At 40.6% G+C, this 16,789-nt stretch overlaps 1 protein-coding gene across 1 annotated transcript in view; it reads right to left on the bottom strand.

Moving 5' to 3' along the window:
* Positions 1-204: 204 nt before the first annotated feature.
* Positions 205-16,789, bottom strand: part of KAT6A (lysine acetyltransferase 6A) — a 32,689-nt gene continuing 16,104 nt past the window's right edge. The window contains exons 7-18 of the mRNA XM_052701847.1: positions 16,620-16,755; positions 15,658-15,971; positions 14,595-14,713; positions 14,295-14,410; positions 12,824-12,965; positions 12,265-12,426; positions 12,015-12,108; positions 11,070-11,301; positions 9,917-10,121; positions 8,496-9,185; positions 7,667-7,985; positions 205-5,432 (exon numbers count right to left, since the gene is read on the bottom strand). Of these exons, the coding sequence (XP_052557807.1) occupies positions 2,845-5,432; positions 7,667-7,985; positions 8,496-9,185; positions 9,917-10,121; positions 11,070-11,301; positions 12,015-12,108; positions 12,265-12,426; positions 12,824-12,965; positions 14,295-14,410; positions 14,595-14,713; positions 15,658-15,971; positions 16,620-16,755 (5,117 nt within the window). The 3' untranslated portion in view covers positions 205-2,844. The remainder of the gene's footprint in view (positions 5,433-7,666; positions 7,986-8,495; positions 9,186-9,916; positions 10,122-11,069; positions 11,302-12,014; positions 12,109-12,264; positions 12,427-12,823; positions 12,966-14,294; positions 14,411-14,594; positions 14,714-15,657; positions 15,972-16,619; positions 16,756-16,789) is intronic.

Consider the following 16,789-nt stretch of genomic DNA (forward strand, 5'->3'; position numbering starts at 1 on the left):
GTCGGCAGGCGCCCGGCGAAGCTCTCGCGGCCGCGGAACGAACGCGGTTGACAAAACGGAGCTGCTGCACTTCGCTGAAGCTTCGGGCGGCTCTCGCGGAGAGGAACGACGAGGGAACGACGCTCCCGGGACAAAGAGCAGAACGGAGCTCGGCGCTCAAATGGATGGGGAAAAAAAAAAGAAAATCCACGTGCACAACAGACATCCAAAATGGCTCAACATAATTTATTTTTTATGTTAAAATGTACAGAGTTCTTTTGAAAGTACTTGCTAGAAAGGGGAAAAAAAAGTGATATTACATACAAGTAGAGGAAGGGAGACCATCCAGCCAGGAGCATGACATGGAGAATTACAAAGGCATCTAGGCACCCCTTCCCCTTAGCTTACAAGTCACCATGAACGAAGTACAAAGAGATTACAAAACAGGAAAAGCAAATATAAACAGACAGGAATAAACTCAGCTTCATTTGTACATGCGGCTTTTAGAGGCATCTGGAGCTCCTATTCACACACTCTAGAGATCTCTTTAAAGAGAATTTTTTTTTTTTTTCTTTCTTAAAATAGTTTTTAATATTCTACAACAAAGATAAAAAATTTTGAAGATGGAATGAAATGAAAAAGCTCTTATTTTAAAAGGCATCAAAGTCACTAACAGTGAGATTTTTTTTTTTAATTTCTTTTAGAAGATTACCCAAGTTATCTTGCTAAAAATACATTTATTTATTTTCTTTTTTTTAAACAGAAGTGAAAAAATGGTAGGTACCAATATTACTGTGTTGGATAATTTCTTTTTATATATAGAAAAGAACTTCTTTTTCTACAATAGTTCTACAGTCACAAAGGCTTGTGGAAAAGGGAGCTGCCCAATTGATTAAAAAATAAAATAAAATAAAAGTACAAAACCAAACCAAACGTAACAGCAAACAAACTGAACTCACGGCCCTCGTCTCAACAGCTTCTCCTCCTGTCTCAGACCCATTCCACCCCACCACCCAACCCCAGCAACCAGGAAGCAGCGATGCAGCTGAAGATCTAGGAAGGAGAGGGCAGCACAGTGTGCTTCCTACGTGGGTTATTTGGAACTGGAATCGTATATACAGAGAAATGGAGTTCCTACACAGCCTTGTACATGCTCGAAAGGAAAGAGGAAAAAAACAAACGAGGAAGTCCTTTGAATTCTGCCTTTTACGGTTAGCAGTTATTGGAAGAAAGCCCAGTTTAGTGCATACGAAGAAACCCAAACTTGTAGATTCTTTTGGTTGGCTTTTTTTTTTTTTTTTTTTTTAAACGAAATAAGAAATTAGTCTTATTAACGTGTATTTCTGCTTCATATACAATAATTAAAAAAAAAAAATCATCTCTACATCGAGGGGTGTCCCTTTTTGAACTGGGTGACGTGCCAGCAGGTGCTGTCTCTATTGCAGAGCAGTGCAGCCAAAAATGAACACAAACTGGATTATGCAGTAATGAACAGCAAAATCCTGCCACCTGCATCCTGCTGCGGTGCTTGGACTGTTTCACTCCTGTAAAACAGGCTGACTCCCTTCGTTTCCCACACGAGATCAAAAGCCTGGCTATTCTGACTAAATGGTCTTAAATAGTGGAAGAATCAGGGAAATGTTCAATGTGATTCCCCCCAATAGCAGCACATTCACAACTGCCTGTGCCACACCAGGAATGGAAGAGCGACAAGGACACCACAAGGCTCTCACCAAGTCACTTAAACATCCATTTTATCTTGCAAGATAACTGAAGTAGAGAGACTACGAGGCAGATGACTGCAAACAGACGCTTTTGAGTTCAGACTGCTCAAAGGTTCAGAACAAGACCCTCAGCATTTCCAAGTACACACTAAAGCAGAGTTTGGGATCTCAGAGTTGTGGTTGACTTGCAGTTCACCAGAAGAGCCTGCAACCCTTTATTTTTTTTTGTCCAATAATCATCCTACCCTCCTCATGACTGCACGATGGTTACGAACAGCTCATAGATGCTTCCAGTAGTTGAGAGTGACGGGTGCACGTGCAGACGTGCATGCCTGGCTTGTAAATGGGATCATTTTAAAAGTACATTATACTTTCAGAATGAAACATACAATCTCAATTAAACTCATCTACAAAAACACCAATGTGAATAGTTTGTTTACACGTGTCTCCAAATTTTACTGTAGGCGAGAGTCAGGAGAAGCTCAAAGCTAAACGGGTTTCTCCCGACTTGCAGAAATAAACAGCTTCATTTATCCTCTGTGTCCCCTTCCACTTCTCCCAATAAGTGCCTCCTGCTAGAAGTAGAAAATCCTACGTGGGGTTTGGAGGGACGGGTTGTTACTCTTTGAGATGTCAGACATTTTACATTACTGCAGCGCTAACAAAATGCGTTCGGAGGGACACGGGGGCAGGGAGGAGGACGTACGTTTGAAAACAAAAATCAGAAAGATGATTTCACCATTACACATATTCTGTCCACATGGTCAGCAAAGTAAGGCTCTTTTTAAATTATGAAAACATTTTGTGCATGTTTTCCCTCTAAAAAACATCTGTAAATGATTTCAGCTGTAAAATGTTTCAGGATTGTGAAGAAAACAACCCCTCTTTCCCTCCCCCACCCCCCCGAAAAAAAATAAAAACCACAAACAAAAAACAAACAAACAAAAAAAAAAACAACCCAGAAAACCAACAACAACAACAAAAACCACCAAGCTTTCTAAAAAATAAAATAAACCAAAGAAAATCCCTCTAAATCTACAGCAATATTTTAACTGGAAAAAGGTCCGTTTTCTCTGGTTCGTCAGTATAAAAGGTTCCTTTATTTATATATTTAAGTTTTTTGGATGCAAGCTCATCTTGCTCATCTTCTCATGTACGGTCCATTGAGAGACTGCTTGGGCACCCCAGCAGCATTCATGTAGCTGTGATGGGAGGGGCCAGTGTACATCATATTTCCATGAGGATTTGGCTGCATAGGCTGCTGGGTATAGGCCTGGCTCCCCATCATTCCCATCTGCATCTGCATAGGATACTGTGCTGTCTGGTTCATGTAGGCAGGGTTACTATGGTAACTGCTGTTCATCATGGGTTGTGTCATTCTGTAGCTGTTCATGGCATTAAGGGTGTTCATATTCATGGAATTAACATTGTATGGGGTGGTTGGCATTAGGTTGACCCCCATGTTCATACCACGCTGAACAGCCAACGTACGAGGGCCAGCCTGCATGGCAACAGCAGGTGGGCTGCGGCCATAGAGTTGCTGCTGGTGTGCAGTTGCAGAGGGCAGGGGTGCTGATTTAGAGCGAATGGAAATATGCCCCTTGACCGGCATTTGCCCCTGCAACCTCTGTGTGTGTGGAATGCCAATATTGGTAGCAGACATATTACACTGAAGCAGAGGCGACGTGAGGTTCATGGTAGTGGATGCCAGGTTTGGTGGGGGTGTCATGGTGGCTTGTGCTTGTGGTGTGCCTGCTAACGGATGAGAGGGAGCTAGCTGAGCCAATCCTGTGTTGGACAGAGAAACACTGGTTGCATAGGAAGTCACAGCAGGAGAATGGCTATAAGGCATGGCATGAGGGTCCATAATGGTGTTTGTCAGCTGCTGCAACTTGGCTAAACTGAACGTGGCCGATGGTTGTGAATAGCTCCCAGCCCCAAAATCCCCTGGAATCCTCTCATAGATACTTATGTTACCAGTGGTTCCCGACTCAGGTATTTCCATGATCATAGGTGCTGGGGTGAAGCTGTTGTTCATACTGCACTGGGACAGTGGAGGTTGCTGCTGGGGTGGAGGTGGAGGCTGTGGCTGCTGTGACTGAGGCTGCTGCTGTTGTGGCTGCGCTGCTGGCTGCTGGTTACTTGGAGGTCTTTCTATGACACAGCTCTGAGGTGACTTGATATTACAGTTTGCTGCAGGCTGGACAGTGCTTTGCTGCATCATGCTGCAACTGCTGCCAATGTTTGCCATTTGCTGAGTGACAACACAACTGTTCTGCGTGAGGCTGCTGGAAGAAGACAGTCCCCCGTAGGAACAGCTGCTCTGAGAAGAGTTATTTCCACAAATGCTGCCTCCCATAGTGGAGTCATAGCTGCTCGGGTTTTCATAATTCTCTGTAGTGCTCTCAATGCTGCCAAGGTCACTGAAGCCACTATCCACCACCTGCTGAGAGTGGTCTGATACTGAAGGCACATCCATCATGGGGCTGGTCTCCATGTTCTGCATAGAGGGTGCGGACAGGGATCCTTGTTCAGGGCTTATCTGGGTGTAACTGCTCTCCAGAGCAGGCACATTTGGGCTGCTGACAGAACGAACAGACTGGCTGGGGTGGGACTGAACAGAGGATATTGGACTGTTGTGTTCTGAGGCCTGGCAATCTTCAACCATCGATATCTGAGGATCCTCCTCAGTTTGGGTGTAACTCTGCAGAGTTTGACAAGCGGCAAGAGTCTCTTCACAGTCCTGGTAAGCTACATCATGTTCATTGCCTTCCTCCTGCGTCAAGGACTGCACTGCTTGAACAGTTTCAAGATCTAGTTCACTATGAGGAATCTCTTCCTCCTCTTTTAATTCAATTAAACCTTCTTTATTACTTGGATCTTCTTCACGATCATCTTCAGACCCAGGGACGTGCTCTGAGCCTGCTGATGTTTCATTGGAAGCCTGCTCTTCCTCAGAATCTGCCTCTGCTTCATCTTTTCCTTTTATATCTTCTCTACTGCTTGGTATATTTGTTTCTAAAAAACATTCCTGAACATCAGGTTCCTCCTTCACCCCTTCTCTTACAGGCTGTTCCTCCAATTCTTTCTTCTTCACAGACTCCAGATGACCATCATCCTCATCATCAGCATCATGGTCTTCGTTTTGATTTGCCACCACTGCAATTTCATCATCTTCCTCATGGTCCTGCTCAGGTTCATCTAGCTCTTGCTGCTCTTCTTCTGATTGCCTTTGCTCTTCTAATACTTGTGGTTTCTCCTCCACCTCCTCTTCTATTTCAGGTTCTTTAACTTCTGGCACTGGACTACTGCTGCTGTCCACGGGAGAAACTGCTCTTACTTCACTGCTGGCTGCATCTTCCTCTTCTCCCTCTCCAACCTCTTCTGCTTCCATATTCACATCTTCCTCTTTCCTTTCCTCATTAAGAGGCATCTCTTCTTTTTGCTCAACACTTTCCTCTTTATCTGAAATTTTGGACTTACGCCCTGTTTTTGAATTAGCTGTCACAGCATCGATTCCCTCTCCCTGCACTGATGGTGGCACTTTATCCCGGTTCAGCTTAAATCCCGGTTTTCGACCGGGCCTTTTCTTCCAATGCACTGGTTTTCGGCTTTTGCCTTTTGGCCACCCCTTCTTCTTTTTCATGGGTGTAGAAGTATCTGGATCAAGCGAAGAATCATTTGCTTCACACTTTCTCAGCATAGATAATGGTTTCAAAGTTGGAGTATCTAAAAACACAAATAGAAAAATGCTGTTCACGCCGAGCATTCATGGAAACTTTCCCAAGCATTCTACCATGCTGAGGAACTTAGATATTTGGCTTAGCAATTTTAGTGAAGGATAGCAAGAAAGTTCAAGGTTGGCTCATCAGTTGCAAAGCATACTGCATTTTCAAAGAGCAATGCTTTCAGGATGTTGCATGGTCAAAGACCTGAGCCTTTAATAAACAAGTCAAATTCAACACTAGGCTACGTTACAATAAAAGTTATGTTTCTGTTCTGTATTTCAGATCTGTATTTCGTGCATCTGCTGCAGAAATATTTTTACTTTGTCATGCCTTACATTTCTGAATGTCTACAGAAATACACAGATGACTGAACTCGGCTGTTTTTATCTTAGGAAAACGCTTAAAAGGAACCTAAATTCCTCTCTCATCTGACTTTTATTTGATGAAATATTATTTTGCATTTCAGCAGCTTTCCAAGTACTATAATAGCTCCACAGCCTACACTACCAGCAATGGATGTTTAATGAATTTACCAAACACTGTAAGGCCTCCCCCTTAGTAATTCTGTTTTGAACCTGTCCATTCCAATAGTCAGTGGCATTTCATACAACTGCTGAAGAACTCTTGCACTGACACTAGCCAATATTCACACTTTGTCATTTGAATTTTGCTTTTCAGACACTCAATCTTCTTCATCTGCTTTTGTGTTAGTTTTTATTTTATCTGCCGGACAGAGAATCGTTCTTAGCAATTAACCGTTCTCACACAGGAAAACAAAAGTAGTAAGTTGCTCTTGCCTCTGCTTATTAATCCAAGGTGACTGAATTCTTTCATTCTATCGTAATAACAAATTTGCTTCAGTGCCTTTATCAACCCACGACTGTTCTTTGACATATTTCAATTTATTGATACTCTTATCAAGTGTGAATAAAAGTATAGACAGCAATCATAGCTTCACAAAGATGACAAGATGTCTCTGCTCCACTTGGGATTTCCCCATTCATACACTTAAAGACCATCCAAATCTTTGAGCTAGAATATTACGCTCACTTGATTACTAGACATGAACTTCAAATGCTTTCTTACACACTATGCATGCCACCAAGATGTCTTTCACTTCATTTGCCAAATCCTTTCTTTTCTTGTCAGCTGTAACACCGTTTCTTTAATATTTACCCATAAAATAGTAAACAAAGCAGACCTGAAAGTCCAACTCAATTCCATTCTAGGCACTTTCCAAAGAGAGCTGTTGTAAATCCAGTTACGCCAAGAATTCAAAAGGTAACACTAAATGTGTTCCTAGTAATAAAAAAATCATCTTTAGCACCAATAATTTGTCAGCTTACTCTTGCCCTTCGTTCAACTTTAACCCTGCAATTCTGTGAACTGGATGTGAACAGTGTTCGGTGTCTGCAGAAGTTACTCAATCTGCTTACAAACAAATTAATCCATGGCAAGCCACTTTTTGTTGTTGTTTTCTTTAACTTCCAAAGAAGCTGTTTACTCCAAGTTAGATATCCACTAAAAACTACATAAAAGAAATTCTGACAGGTATTTATCTTCAATACCTCACACCAGAAGCATACTAGAAAAAATATTCTGAGTATGAAAAATGAGCTTAAGCATTGAGTTTAAAGTTTAACAATGCCTTGAAGTCATCCATTAAAAAATATTTTGAATATGAATAAAGGAAAGAAAGGATCTGCCAGATGAGATGAGACAGGAAGAAAAAATGCTGCTTTCATAGCATTTGTTAAAGCATTAACATTAAAAACTTTCCAAATAAGTAAATAAATAGAATCCATGCCTTTAGAAAAGCATAGAATCTATTTCTCTTCTTCACTTCCTATTCACTACAGGAGATTAGCTTTTACTAGCTCTTTAGTAAAATCCTGCACTTTTATCTGTACTGTCCTTGATTTAACAACATTAAGGAGAAATAAAAAAGTAAATGATTTTATGATGGTGGGCTTTCTGTAGAGTAATTTAATATTAAATGTGTCCTGTTCTGGTCTCCCTTATACATGAAAGATATGGACATACTGGAGAGAGCCCAGCAAACAGCTACAAAAATGACCAAGATGGGAGCATCTCTCCTGTAAGGAAAGTCTGAGAGAACAGGGACTGCAGAAGGCTCAGGAGGATCTTAATATGCACAGATACCTGAAGAGGGGCAATTAAGAACACGGAACAAGGCTTTTGAACCAGACTTTTGAAGCTTACCACCAAACATACCATTATTGTCATCAGACTCCTCCTCATCTTTGGACTTCCTCTTAGAAGAGGGTCTGTTCCTGAGGGTGTCTTGTGGGGCTAAGTGCTGAAAGTATCCACTGGACAAAAGTTCATTCTCCTCATCTTCCTCGTCCTCTTCTTCCTCTTCCTCCTCCTCAATTTCAAATGTAGGCTCTAATCGGGGCATTGGTCGTTCAGCATCTGAGTCCTCAAATGGTTCATCCAGCACTTCTGTGGTCTCCGAGATTGTTTCAGTAACAACACTGCTGTTGTGGTGCTTACGCTTACGTACTCTCCTCTTCCGATGAAGAATTGGTTTCTGAGAGAAGATGGTGGGAGAAGAGGTTTTATTGACTGCAGAAACAACACACTTAGAACAAAACACATGAACAGCTGAGTTTTACTTCTTAATGCAGCATCCCATGAGGATTTTCTTATTCGTGTCGACTGCACTGACCTCTCTATGGTTAATCATTTCAAAGACTTCACGTTGTGATTTTAGTTGTTTAGATAGTATTTGTATTTTGAAAGCTTCTTTTAAAAGTAGGAGCATATCTATTTTTATTTCGACTGAATAAAACTTCAACAACCAAGCCAGAAAACATCAAAAGCACAAGGAAAAAATGGGAAAAAATTACCTCTGAACCAACAAAAAAGACCCCTAACAGTAAGGGAACAGCACTCTCCAGAGTTCTAGAATACTGAGCAGATGCTACCTGTACATTTAACACCTACCTCATGAACTGCACTGACCCTCAAAACAACACCAGCTTATTGACATAATAGGCTGCATAATACAGTCAAAGGCAACAAGAAATAAAGCACAGACCTTTCGTTTTAACGTTGGTTTGGTAAGAACAGGTGGAGAGCTTGACCGGGGACTCACAGGATCATCATCTTCCTCTTCGCTGCTCTCACTAAAACACCTCAGAAGTGTCCTATCACTATCGCTGTAGCAGTGGGGTAATCTTTCACAGTCCTCTGGGAACCTATTCTTCAGTGGCTCCGTGTTCTTTTTCAGCTGTCCTCTCCACCTTTCCACACCTTCACTGTAATGCTGATGGGGAACTGCAGATTTTTCATTTTTGCCATACTGCGCTTGGGAAACCACCGATTTTTCCTCATCTTCAGCATAGTGGCCTCTTGGGGTTGGAGACTTCTCTTCACATTCACACCTTTCCTGCAAGGCTGATGACTTTTCCTCACATTCACTGCACCGGCCTCGCGAAGCTACTGATTTCTCCTCGCATTCGCTGCACCGTTCGCTGGGAATGGCTATTTTGTCCTCCATGGGCAACGCTGGTTCCTTCTCACAAAAGGGTTCTCGAAGTTTTTTGCCCTTGCGGTTCCATCGACCTCTTCGTGATGTCTGACTGTTTGCTGGAAGACTGTCCAGTGAAAACACGTGTTTGTTTGGCCGCGTGGAATTGACGGGAGCGATGACATCTGGCTTTTTTTCATTCTTGGTTGGTGAATAGGGTTCTTGTTCTTTCTTCTCCCATGACACAGATTTTACCATCTAATGTAAATAAAAACAGATAGATTTCACTCTATGTGACGCAGTGGAAGCTTTTGAACAAGAAATCGCTGAACTGTAACAAGGACAACCTTACAGAATCTGAGAACAATTGAGTTGACCTGTACAAGGTTGTCACAGCACCCACGGCCACTCCTTCCCCCTACTACACAGAATCATAGAATCACCAAGGTTGGAAAAGACCTAAAAGATCACCCAGTCCAACCGTTCACCTATTCCCAATAGCTCCTACTAAACCATGTCCCTCAACACAACATCCAGTCTTTCCTTGAACACCCCCAGGGTCGGTGACTCCACCACCTCCCTGGGCATCCGTTCCAGTGCCTGACCACCCTTTCTGAGAAGTAATACTTCCTAATGTCCAGCCTGAATCTCCCCTGCCGTAGCTTGAAACCATTCCCCCTGATCCTATCACTAATGACATGAGAGAAGAGGCCGACCCCCAGCTCACTACAACCTCCCTTCAGGAAGTTATAGAGAGCAATGAGGTCTCCCCTGAGCCTCCTCTTCTCCAGGCTGAACATTCCCAGCTCCTTCAGCCTCTCCTCATATGGCCTATGCTCCAGACCCCTCACCAGCTTTGTTGCCCTCCTTTGAACACGCTCCAGGGCCTCAATATCTTTCTTGCAGTGAGGGGCCCAAAACTGGACACAGCACTCAAGGTGCGGCCTCACCAGTGCTGAATACAGGGGAAGTAACAGATTCACTCTTACACTGGACTCTGAATCTTTATCGTGTTGTTGCTCTTCATTTTCCCCATCCTCTGTCTCCTCTTCCTCATCCTCAGAGACAACAGAGTTGGAAACTATGACAGGTGTCCAACGCAGACACTCTGCATCCACATCAATTGGTCGCACATTGTTTCTGAGCTTTGCCATATGTTCTTGGATAAGCTTCTCCCGACGAATGATGACAAATCTAAACAGTAATGATAGTCATTAACAACAGGCTACACAATATACAGGGATAAAATAAGGTACTTTCATCAATGTAATCTCAATGTGAGTAACTTCAGAGTTAAATTCTTAAATGCTTTCCACTTCTTGTTAATGGTGAAGCCGTTATCCCTACATGAGTAACATTCAGACGGAGAGCAACACTTTTACCATGTGTTAAATTGGCAGAGGGCAAGCAATTTGGCTAAAAGGCAAAATGAGACAAAAAAAAAAAAAAATAGGCTACTTTAAAAAGTTAAATTTCACTACCAATGTGGATTTTATTCAGCTGTCTGGGAGTAACATCACATTATTTTTGTAGCAAAGTAGAAAGTGTCATAAAAGTGCTCTAAAGTAAGTTTAACACAAACTAAGACTGAATATTATACCGCTTCCAAAACAGCAACTGTCTGTATTAAGAGCAATTACCAGAATTTCATTTGACTGGTACTCTCCATTGGCCAAACAAACTACCTCTCTTCTCTATCCAAAGAGAGTGATCTAGCCCATTATCTAAAAAAGTTAATGACACTTTGGATGAACAGCGAAAAGGGGGAAATGACTACTCAGTATCAGGAAAATAAAACACACTTTCCTCTAGAGATCCTCTTTTGCTCCATTCCAGAGGTTACTGATTACTTAGAAGGACTGCAAGAGAAAATGGCCAGCAGGCCAGCTTGCTTTCTTCCAAAGATGCAGATTACTTGAAAGTTTCACAGCTGCAGAGCTCCACAGATAGTAATGTGGCGCAGCTTTGGCACTGAACAATTCTTCCATCACAAGAAAGCATCACAGATCTCAACAGACAATATGTGGACAACTAACTTTTAAATAAAATTAAGCTAATTAGAAGTAATTTGCCTCCAGACACTATTTAACTTCCTTCAAATACATACGAGCCTACCTGGAAACACAACAGAATTGTACTCACTGATCACTACGGAAGTCAAGCATTCGGAGGTGATGCAGAGTGGAAGTGATATCTTGAGGGCAGATTCCAGTCAGCTTACTCAATTTCTTGATGCTTAACTGCTTGTCATGTTGATGATAAAGGCACTCCAATATTACGCTTTTCCAATAAGCCATGTATGAGAGCCGCCCCAGGTCTGACAGGGGCTTCTCTGGTGACCCTGCTTGGCCCTCACGCTTTGAAAGCAGATAGCCTAAGGAAGAGCAAGAAAAAAGCATTGATTTCTCAAAACAATTCCCTGAGTTGCTTGGTTTCAGCAGTACTTTCAGGAGAACAACAGATTATACACACAAAGGATTTTTTTAATTCTAAAACTATTCGACTATAATGAGATAAGAAACATTTTTCCTCAAGACATTAACTCGACCATTGGCACATCCACACAGAGGTCTGTGTCAGCAAAACGAGAGGTACAGTTAGAGCAGCAAGCTTTCCAGTGAACATGCGGATTTCTGTAAGAATGTGAGAACATTAATAGAACATCCACTGCTCAAACCCAGTTTTTGTTGCTCTTAAAGCTAAATTATAACTATGACTACATTCAATTAATCAAGCTGCTCAAGTTTCAACAGACTGCAGTTTTACAGTTAGCTTTCAGAATAAATAACTACATACACAAGGTAAGCTTCTGCAAAAACTCTGTACTGACATGTGCCTGTAGTTTCCACCATAAGCTGCTTACACAGGACATGAGATAGGAAAAAATATCATTTTTTTCTTTCAGAATTTAAGCCTTTCAATGAAGAAAGCGAGTTAAGTTCAGATGACCTTGAACTTCAGTATTCCTCTCCTAAGATTTTTTTTTTAATTGAAAATAGATAAATATCCTCTTCCCGAGATAAGCTTCTATTTAAAATGTGAAAGGAAAAAAAGAGTTAAAAAGCAAAACAAAGGAAAATTCCTTACTGAAATCAATGAGGAACCTGCCATAGCCCTTACGCTGGTACTGTGGAAGAATCATGATACAGGAAACATTGTATTTCTGTTGGCAGTGTTTTTCCTGGTGAGATAAAAGAAAAAAGGTAGCACATTTCAAAAACAAAAGAGCAGATATAAATACCAGATGGTGTTCTGATACACAACTTCATAATTACTTTTAATGAAAGCTGAGATAGCTACAAGGCTTCGTCCAAGTCTGAAGTATTAAAATACTTGCCTTGGAAAAGTAACCAACAAGGTGACAACCCTTGACATCATTCTGTGTCAGCACGTAGAAAAGAAATGGTTCCACATCATAATAAAGAGTCTTATGGTCCAGGAAGAGTTTGGCTAACAAGCACAAATTCTGGCAGTAGATAGTGCTGACATTGCCATCAACCTACGAAAATGAGGAACAGTCAGGTCACTCCATATGCTGGCATACAAGGAAATGCTTCATCTGGGTACCCCCACACATTTGAAACACCTGACACAAAATGAAAGCTTCAGTGCTACAGGTAGAATCTCATGAGATTTCAAATTGCACAGCATAAGGGCCCTGGCCAAGTCTATTAGATTCATTCATTTAAAAGAGATCTTAAAATTCTTTTCCCTTATTACAGATTGCTTATCCATTAAAAGAAGGTCAGCAACTGCTGCTGGCTTGCACCTCTTCACTCTTTGCATGTGAGTGCTTAACAAAATGATTTTGAGGGCTACAGAACATTTGTCACACTACTGGGTACTAAAAACTCTGCTTTAGAGATAAGAGTGAGAGGCTCAATTTCTTAACTTACCTCAAAGACTGAAATATTGTTTTTTCTATAAATTTCATTGGCTGGAGGATGGAACCAGCCACATTTTTTCATATGCTGTTGGAGAATAGTTCTGCTTTTCATATACTTTAGACAGAATTCACAAAGGTACAGCTTGGGTAGCCTATAAGCAAAGGTAAAGAAAATCAAAGACGGAAGAAAAAGACTTTCATACAAAATTCCTCACTCCTGAAGATTAAAAACTTGATGAAAGTAAAACCTGTATATATAATCACAGTTCTATGACTCTATGATAGAGAAAACTTTTGTGCACAACTCATACAAAAAAAAAACAAACAAAACACAAAACAAACACCCTTACCGTGCTTGAAGTCACAGCATTTACTTATTCTACACCAAATACATATCAAAAAAAGAAGTACTTAATATCCTACCTAATTACTTTTACATTATTATGTCAGAAGAAATAAATGCACCAATTAAAATGCTAGATAAGTAACAGCAAATAACAGTTTTGCACTAGAGATGCTATGATGGATGACATAAATAGCTCTTGTTCTTCCACTTCTGCCTGTGGAAGAAGCAGTGGTACACATTCCTGGGAAATGGCTTACAATGTCAGCAAGGTTTTTTAACATCATTTTTCATATTATATTGACACAAACAATTTGAATGCAAGAATCCTGATACTACTGTGATTTAATTCCATTTATATACACTAGCTTGGGCAGATCTACTCTTCTCTGTTACCCCCAATGCCTTTAGCAAAGCTACAATAATTCCTGATGAGAGACCACACGTTCTGTGGTCTAAATGGTAGAATAATGAGTTTTCTTTCATTTTCTCTCTCTAGCTATGGCCCTTGGAGGTTATTCTTTATGTCCCAACTTTATGTTGGGAGAATTTACTGTTAAGACAAACTTGCAAAGTTATTCATCAAAAGAACATCATAACATCACAGCAACAACATCTGAGACACCAAAACGTGAAACATTTATAGTTCAGATGTACTGAACACCAAACAGTGTAAAAATAATACATCAAAAGTGATTCACATTAAATTTCGACTTATTTTTCTCTTTCAAGGCCTGAAGAGCATACAGCCCTCTCTAACGAGCTCATTTAATAAGCAGTTAACATCTTATTACCTCAACAATTTTATCATATCACGCTGACGTCAGGTGTAAAGAACTACTGCAGTCACAATCAAGATGCTCTATCATGTAGCTGAGGCTGCTCTCTCTGCAGGGCAGTAAGTCAAACCTTTGAGAATCCATGTGATTTGTACACTCCTATGGCTCACAGTACTAACAGGTTGTTAGAGAGTTTACAGCCCTTCTGACTTTGTCTAAAAAAACATTAAGACAACGACCAACTGACATGGAAAGTATCTGTATTATGTGTACTTTTCCTCTGCCCTACACAGAATCTTATTGGAATACAGCTTTCCCATAAACACTGAAGCAGAAGGAAGAAGAATGTTCAGTCATACCTCGAATATTCTTGTGGATATGGGGAAGAGTACCAGGTCTGAATTTCATACTTGCCAAATTCGATGACAGAGGGGCATCGAACTTGTGGATCAGGAGGTCCAGTCACCCCTACTTTCTATGCAAGAAGGAAAAAAAAAAGGATTTTGTGATTTTCCAAGTGAAAGATTTCTAAGCTAAAATTACAACACTTACACAGCTTCAATGCAAGCTGTCTTATTTGAACTCCATGTTCCTCAGTATAATTTTACCTCTTTTACAAGTAAGGTACTTCGCACCAAATGCTGAAAAAGTAACTTTACCTGCAGTGCTTGCTCCTGAATATCTCTAAACAACTCCATATCTTTTTCAGTTAAGACATCCTGGCTTCCAAAAAAGCGCTCTTCATTTTCCTGCTTTCCATCCCAGCCATCCTGATTGTCTGTAAATAAAAGAAAAAAGAAAAAATTGCCACATCTGTATTTACAAAGGAGCACATGCTTTTCAGTGCAGCATGAAGCAACCTCTATCTGCATTCAGTCACTTTGTTGAGTTTCATAATAAGATTTTCTACTCAGATTTGGGACCACAAAGGAAAAACCATTTCTGGATTTCTGACCACGTGAGAAGGAATGTCAGATATTCAACCAAAACTCATCACTTAGGATTTCACGTTTCAAACGCCATCATGGAACTAACGAGACCACTGTGGATAAATGGCTTACCACTGCTCCTCTCACAAAGAAGGATCAATATTATTTAAATGCTATATTTGCTACAACTAAAATCAGGATGCTTACTACCCAAGCAACCCTCCCAAAACCAACCAAGCAAACAAAACATAACAAACAAACCCCCAAACCAGCAACCCCAGCAAACAGAATAAAAAAAAACAAACAAGCAAAGTAGAACCATGTTCAAGGAAGGGATTCTCTCCAACAGGAAGACAAACATTACATGAAGCAAGCTCCTCTATGGGAGGAAAAGTCAAGAAGCATTTGCATGCAAGCCTGATCAGAAAAAAAGTCTTTCAGGCATGTTTTCATTATCTGTTTCCCATTTCATACTTCTACATGCTGCTCTTCATTGCATTAGTTACACCCTATGTTATTTCTTTCAAACATGACATTATTTACCAAATTTGTTTGGGTTATCAGCCAGCTCTTCATTATCAAAAGGACATTTTATCTGATGGTAATCATTTAGTTCCTAATCACATCTTGCCATCATAAAGTGACAAAGGTCTCCTCTTCCCTTTTCCAGCTGTTACAATGCAGATAGCTGCATTTGAGTAACTTCCCAGCCCCATCACTTCAGCATCCTAACCTTTGTGAACATTTTCCTCGAGTACAAAATACCTGCATTGGCAGAGTGAAAAATCTTTACCTGTGGGCCACTCTGAAGTGCTAGATTTTCTGGTACCCTTTTTCCTGATCCTATACTGCTGAGAATAGTCTACCACTTCCCCTCGAGCTTTTCGTCCGTCAGGGGAGGGAGTGAAGAATTTAGTAAGGCCATCTATAAGCCCTTTGGTTTTTTTGTTAAACTTCAAGGTAGCACTGCTTTCTCTGCAGTAGTCCAACATATCTGTCTGCTCCAGGTATCCTCCTTCTGATGATGCTGACTGGCTGGACAGAGTTATCTTACGCTTCCGACCCCGACCAGGGCCAGTTCGAACTTTGCTGAAGGGTCCTTTTGATCTAAAGAAACAAAGGGAAATATATGGTAAGAGCCAGTAAAGTGGTTTGGTTTTGCTTACAGAGTGGATTAGTATCTTCCCTATTTATTTATGTATCACACAGAAGTTAAATGTGAACTAATTCTAAGCACCTCGGTTCTGCACGCTGAACAGTATGAGCAATTAGTTTGAGTATAAATAACAGATAGTCATTAAATTCAATAAATGAAATTACAAAAGACAGGAGACAGAACGAATACACAGAAAGTTTCAATTTACATTTTCCAATTTATGTTTCTCTAAGCATCAGAAACAATGCAAAGCAAACCTATCAGAAGAAGCAGCCATTCAGAATAACAGATCTGACACAAACAGCAGAATAAATCAGTGACTATAAGGAACAGCTTGTAAGAAAATGGGAGCCATTAGAAAGAATAATAATAATAATAAAAAAATCAAGACACAAATGAAGAGATTTATTTCACTCTGAGATTACTGATCCAGATCACTCTGAGATTACTTCATTCTTTTACAGAGCTCTTCAGAAATTTTGTATTAAAGAACGAAAAATTCTTCATAAAAAATCTCACAGAAAGTAGACACAACACTTCAGAAAAGCTCACTGTCCTACAGAATCACACACCTCGTTCCTTTTCATAGAGAAACTTACGTTGCATTTTGATTCTTTAACCTGTTTTTGGGACGTCCTATTGGATTAGCATAGCGTCGTTTTATCTGTGCTGCCTTCTTGTGTAAAAGTTTTCTTCCTTTCTTACGTGGCCGACATATCTGGCATATCCACATACCTATAAAACACACAGTGTCCACTGCTGAACGCAA

Source organism: Tympanuchus pallidicinctus, unplaced genomic scaffold (genome assembly GCF_026119805.1).
Source record: "Tympanuchus pallidicinctus isolate F22 unplaced genomic scaffold, pur_lepc_1.0 scaffold41, whole genome shotgun sequence".
NCBI lineage: Eukaryota > Metazoa > Chordata > Aves > Galliformes > Phasianidae > Tympanuchus > Tympanuchus pallidicinctus.